This window comes from Stegastes partitus, unplaced genomic scaffold (assembly GCF_000690725.1).
Source record: "Stegastes partitus isolate 25-593 unplaced genomic scaffold, Stegastes_partitus-1.0.2 Scaffold2795, whole genome shotgun sequence".
In the NCBI taxonomy this organism is placed as follows: domain Eukaryota; kingdom Metazoa; phylum Chordata; class Actinopteri; family Pomacentridae; genus Stegastes; species Stegastes partitus.
In genome coordinates, this window is record NW_007580526.1 from 991 (window position 1) to 7445 (window position 6455).

At 46.0% G+C, this 6455-nt stretch overlaps 1 protein-coding gene across 1 annotated transcript; it reads left to right on the top strand.

Annotated features, from left to right (window-relative positions):
- The first annotated feature begins 235 nt into the window (after window positions 1-235).
- LOC103375703 (cytochrome P450 2J6-like) lies at window positions 236-5859 on the top strand. Its single transcript, XM_008306022.1, has 11 exons — window positions 236-397; window positions 2001-2163; window positions 2303-2455; window positions 2564-2724; window positions 3843-3911; window positions 3987-4101; window positions 4296-4424; window positions 4861-4946; window positions 5182-5283; window positions 5381-5522; window positions 5620-5859. Exons 1-11 carry the CDS (start codon window positions 236-238, stop codon window positions 5805-5807), a joined length of 1470 nt encoding a protein of 489 aa, XP_008304244.1. The 3' UTR covers window positions 5808-5859.
- Window positions 5860-6455: the final 596 nt, after the last annotated feature.

The window sequence follows — 6455 nt, forward strand, 5'->3', positions numbered from 1 at the left end:
ATTTTGCACTAAACATTCACATGTTCGTTTACACATATCTATAGTTGTAATGAGTTTAAGAGGAAAGAAAACACTGGGTTTAGCTTCTGATTCTCATTCTGTCTGTGTTCGATGTTCTCTCTTACCTAAATACAGAGGAACAAAGTAAACATCCAGAACAGAGACTGAGGGGCAGCGAGGCCCTTTTATGGCAGGTTCACCACCCCGTCAGTGCAGTTCAGTCCAGTCCACTACCATGTTGGTCTCACTTGTGCTGCTATGGCTCTGCATTTTCTTTATCATCCTTCAACTCAGGCCCAAGAGGCCCAAGAACTTTCCACCAGGACCTCCTGCTCTGCCTATACTGGGGAACATTTTGCACCTGAGCATCCAAAATCCCTTGGAGGACTTTGAAAGGGTAAGAAAAATGCTGCACTAAATGCCTGAACTCATGATAACTGTTAAAGATATATTTGCCCTGAATACTTACAGGACCATGAGTTGCTCAGTAACAAAGCTGCTTCGATGCTTTTCTTATGCGACAAGGTGATACATCGTCGCTGTAAAGTTGACTGCTTGCGCACTGAGAGGGCTGCGTTATGTGGGTGAAAGGTCACAGCTTTGTGGTGCTCAATGCATTTAAAATATCCATCCATCCATTATCTATACACCGCTTAATCCTCATTAGGGTCGCGGGGGGGCTGGAGCCTATCCCAGCCGACTTAGGGCGAGGCAGGGGACACCCTGGACAGGTCGCCAGTCTGTCACAGGGCTACACTTAGAGACAGACAACCAAGCACACTCACATTCACACCTACGGACAATTTACAATCACCAATTAACCTCAACATGTTTCTGGACTGTGTGGGAGGAAGCCGGAGAACCCGGAGAGAACCCACGCTGCACGGGGAGAACATGGAGACTCCACGCAGAAAGATTCCGGTGCCCCCACCGGGACGCGAACCGGCAACCTTCTTGCTGCGAGGCAACAGTGCTACCAACTGCGCCACCCTGCAGCATTTAAAATATATTTTCAAAAATTGCAACATCTCTTCCTGAGAGCACATTTATTAGTATATGATGAATGTTGTGTAAAAGTTGTAATTATTTTAACGGTATCTGTATTTCAGAACTGCGTTAGACAACAAGAAAAGCTCTTCCTTTAGGACTATAAATTCTGTTGTGATCTGGAGACAGCGGGACACCTATAGGTGAACATCTGATCATGGTATCTGTTCATATATGGTGGGAGGAGGCTAGCACTGTCACCTCGCAGGTAGAAGATCCCTGGTTTGCATCCCAGCCAGGAGTCTTCCTGTGTGGAGTCTCCATGTTCTCCCCGTGCAGCGTGGGTTCTCTCCGGGTTCTCCGGCTTCCTCCCACAGTCCAGAAACATGCTGAGGTTAATTGGTGATTGTAAATTGTCCGTAGGTGTGAATGTGAGTGTGCTTGGTTGTCTGTCTCTAAGTGTAGCCCTGTGATAGACTGGTTACCTGTCCAGGTGAACCTGCCTTCACCCTGAGTCAGCTGGGATAGGCTCCACCCCCCATGACCCTAGTGAGGATGAAGGTGTAGAGATGATGGATGGATGATCTTGGTATGACAGGAAATCAACAGCAACAATGCTTCTGCAACTCTTTTGATGTGATTGCGTAATATGCTGTGGGTGGGTAAAGGTTTACTTCTTGTACACTTGGAGTTTTCCCAGGCGGTATGGCAAGTCATGCCTTACAGGGACACACTAAACCTCTGTGCAACGATAAAGTGGTGGTTCTTCTCCTCACATCTGATTGGAAAAGTGTCACATCAGAGCGCAGCTCCACAGCAGACAGTCATCCACCTCATTATTGCATGCCAGTGACACAAGGCTTGGACCCACTGACCACATGCACCTCTACAGACATCAGACAGGAGTTGAGAGTTGAGACGTAAACACAGTCAGTTTGATGCAGTCATCTAAACAGCTTTATCAGCAGTGAACCTTGTCTTTGCAATAAAACCACTTTGTTGTTCCTTCCCAGCTGAGGAAGTCTTACGGAAATGTCTACAGCCTGTTCATCGGTCCTCATCCAGCTGTCGTCATCAACGGGGTGAAGGCCATGAAGGAAGCTATAGTGACCAAGGCCACTGATTTTGCTGGACGACCCCAAGACCTGTTTATTAATGACGTCACCCACAGAAAAGGTAGAACACACATATGTCCCACCATAGGGGCCCTTGTTATCATCCAGGTGTTCTCTGGAAGATACCAGTAATGACAGTGATATTTTGAGGAATGTTACAGGTTAAGATCATTCTGTTTGTGTTGCTTCAACATTTGTAGGAGTGATTCTGGTCGATTATGGCGCCAGCTGGAGGGAGCACCGTCGCTTTGCTCTGATGACCATGAGGAACTTTGGTCTGGGGAAGAAATCAATGGAGGACAGAATTCATGATGAGATTCAACACACCATGAAAACGCTGGAACGGAGCATTGGTACGACATCTATAGGTCCACACAGCTGGATGCTGCTTTGCACTGTTGTTTCTCTAATGATCTCCTGTGCTGTTGTTCAAATGTTAGTTTGCATTATGTCTGTTACAGGCAAAGCTCTGACTTCACAAGTGATGTTTCATAATGTGGCTTCTAACATCATCAGCCAGGTTCTGTTCGGTACACGCTACGAGTACGATAATGAGTTTATCAGAGTAACTGTTCGGTGCTTCACTGAAATTTCCAAAATAACCAATGGACCATGGGCGATGGTGAGTGGAAGCACGTTTCTGTGGTAATAAACCTGATGTAGATGTCAATGTATTGCTTCAATGTGTGAATGGATTGTAACCAGCTCAGGAAGAAGGGAAGTATCAGCTGACTCTCACTCACTTGTGCACAGTGGCCCTCTCAGAAAAGACCAGATGAGGTGTTGGTTGACTTGGGTGCAGGAGACATCAGCCAGAACACAGCGGGGCCAGAACTTCCTTGACACTAGGGAGTGGTGAGGTTGAGGGCCAGAGCAGCAGGGATGCACAATGTTGGCAGGAACCATGGTTCTTTCTGAAATACCCTTGGAAGATGGTTCTAGGGCAGGAACAGGTAGTGTGGTTTAGTGGAAGCTTACTGGTCCTTTGGCTGAAGACTGGCAATGTGGGGGGTGTCAAGCCCTAGTGCTGGGTCAAGGAGGAAGGAGGTCAGAGAGCCGAAAGATAAGGAGATGTGTGACAGAGAGCCTTGATCTTGTTGGGCTCCTTACTTTTAGTAGAATCTAACACGAGGCTAGCTAACTCAGGGACTGATGGCAGATAGGTGGCTTGTTGAGCTGAGCAGGAGGCTAGCAGACCAATGCTAGCTGAAACAGGAACTGGAGCTAGCAGGAGGCCAGCAGACCAATGCTAGCTGAAACAGGAACTGGAGCTAGCAGGAGGCCAGCAGACCAATGCTAGCTGAAACAGGAACTGGAGCTAGCAGGAGGCCAGCAGGCTAATGACTAGCCAAAGCAGGAACTGGAGCTAGCAGGAGGCCAGCAGACCAATGGCAGGGCAACTGCTAGTCAACTCAGGATGTGTGGCTGATAGGAGGTTAGCTACTTATATCGTGGTCCTGAACTTGCCCTTGCTGTCCATGTTTATACAAATAGATGAAGAGACAAAAGCTGCTACTGATTAAGGGATAAATAAGTTCATGAGTGAAGAAGATATTGCAAAGAAAACAAAGACTCAAAAGGCTGAACAGACACATGAATCACAGCGATACTCTTTTCCTGTTGTCATTTGAAGGGAAGACCTACGGATAAAGTCATTTATCACAACACTTCATGCCAGAAAGCGGAATCTGAGTATTTGGATTCAGATATATTAATGTTCTTCTTTCTTGTTTTTTGCAGCTTTATGACTCTTTTCATTTCATCCGTAACCTGCCGCTGCCCTTCAACAAGGCCTTTAGGAATGTTGAGGTAAAAGCTGTGATGGTCAACACATATACATGCACATACACACTGTCACTGATGACGTCTGTTTGTTTTTTTAAGATTCTGAAGAATCTTTTGATTTGTTTGGTGAATGAGCACAAGCAGACCAGAGTCCCTGGAGAGCCACGGCACTTTGTTGACTGCTACCTGGACGAAGTGGAAAAGGTGTGTGAGCGTGTGACAACAGTCAGGTGGCTATTTCAGACTCCAGAATAAATGTGGACTGTGACTAAATAAATTATGGCAAATTCCTATTTGCATTTGAATTCATTGTGGCTGTGAGCTGACTCCTGTCATCAGTGCTGTATATTCACATTTACATTACACAGACCTGTCTTACAAAGGTAACTCATCTTTTCTAGAGACCAGATGCTTCTTCATTTTCAGAGGATCAACTCATTATGTACATTATGGATCTTCACTTTGCTGGCACCGACACCACCTCCAATACGCTCCAATACGGGTTTCTTTACCTCATGAACTACCCACACATACAAGGTACAGCGGCACACGTAATCATGACCTTTCCTTTATTTTGTTGGTTCTGTTCATCCATTAAGTTTGTACCCAGCTACTGTGAATATCACAGCAGAACAGGTATTCTTAACAGAACTCATTAGCTCAGACCACACAGTAGAAACGTTCACCCAGCCAGAGCATCTTCACAAGAACCACAGACACTCAGAAACATACGATCGAAACAGGAAGCAAAGGTTCCATTTAGTGCTTCGGCCAACTCGTGCAACAGATCTGACTTGACTGGAAACTGGAAACAACTAGAAACCTGTTAAATCCATGGTGGCCACAAAAGTGAAGCTTGTGTGTAGTTTATCTTATTGTTCATACGTCCAGTCATCCCCTCTATTATCAGTTCATCGTCTACATTGTTTTGTTCAATATGAAAAGCAAATACGATGTTGTCTTGGCCTCTCAGAACGATGCCAGCAGGAGATAGACCGGGTGTTGGAAGGGAAGGACCGGGCCAGTTTCGAGGACAGACACCACATGCCCTACATGCAGGTACAGTGCACTGACCACACAGAGTTAAGGTGTCCACCTGGGCCTGGCAGTAATGTCAGTCAGAACCGATCTGGTTAAAGGTTCATGCAGTCAGTCTGTCTTTTAATAACATTCATCATGTTGCTTTTGTCTGCTTATGTCAGCTGAATGCTGAGCTTCTGAGAGCAGGTGTTGTTCTCCTTCTGCTCTAAGTCGGATAAACCACAAGAAAATGTTTAAATCTCTCGTCATCCAGGCTGTGATACATGAAGTGCAGAGGACTGCCAACACTGTTCCACTCAGCGTCTACCACTGTACCACTAAAGACACAGAGCTCATGGGATATTCTCTGCCAAAGGTAAGCGACAACTGGTGAAAGAGGTTTGGGCAACAGAGACAACAAAATGAAGAATGTCCATTATGACCTTTGTTGTTTTGGTCAATATCCTCCTCAGGGTACAATAATCATCCAGAACATGAGGTCAGTGCTGAATGAGGAGGGACAGTGGAAATACCCTCATGAATTCAACCCTGAAAACTTCCTGAACGACCAGGGAGAGTTTGTCAAACCAGAGGCCTTCATGCCTTTCTCTGCAGGTACAAGAACATCAAGACTGCACCACACTTGGAGTGGCATGCTGAAGCAGATCAAATAGCTGCTGTCGATGACTTTGAGGTGTTTTCCATCCCTCAGGTCCTCGGATGTGTCTCGGAGAGGGTCTGGCCCGTATGGAGCTCTTCCTCATCATGGTGACTCTGCTGAGGAAGTTCAAGTTCATCTGGCCTGAGGATGCAGGAGAACCAGACTTCACTCCTGTGTATGGGATCACTTTGACTCCCAGACCTTATCCCATGAAGGTCCAGCTCAGATCATCCCAGTGAAGTGGTCTCCAGACACACAGCAGAACCAGTGCAGGATGACTCTGATGAACACAAACTACAGCTAATAAATAACGGAGCTGCCCTTTAATGCAGACAACAACGGAAACAGTGAAACATGACAGAAGCTGGGGGAGCACACTGATGGAAGCCCCAGATCATTTATCATGTGGTGACACATCAGCAATGCCTTCAGTCATTTGTCTGTTTATCTTGTCATGTACACTGGACCATCCTGGATATGGCATTAATCTTCCTTTTCTTGTGTGTGAGTGAAGCGAGATACAGTTGAACAAAAGTCTTGAATTTCCAGTGGAAATAATTAGTAATTGGATAATTTGGTTTAGTATTTTACTCTCGATATCACTAATTATCTGGTGTGCAAAGCCTAATCCAGGTACGGTTAATATTTTGGTGATGACGTGACCAATATTTAAACCCGTCGAGGAGATGCGGTGCTGTTTCTGTGCTTGATATGTCCTCGATATGAAGGTGACCTGCTGCACACTTGGACTGTATCCCAGTAATACAGCAGCTAGTAAACGATGAGGTGGGGATTCCTCCCTTCCAGCATTTGATTTGAACAGTGCTCTGTTAGGATGTTGTGTAATTACAGACGGTCATTCAGCTCACCCATCCAGCCGGCGACAC

Coding starts and splice junctions, on each gene's coding strand:
- LOC103375703 (XM_008306022.1), top strand. CDS start 236: ATGTTGGTCTCACTTGTGCTGCTATGGCTCTGCATTTTCTTTATCATC. Junction 2,164..2,302: donor TGACGTCACCCACAGAAAAG/GTAGAACACACA, acceptor CAACATTTGTAG/GAGTGATTCTGGTCGATTAT. Junction 5,284..5,380: donor TGGGATATTCTCTGCCAAAG/GTAAGCGACAAC, acceptor TATCCTCCTCAG/GGTACAATAATCATCCAGAA.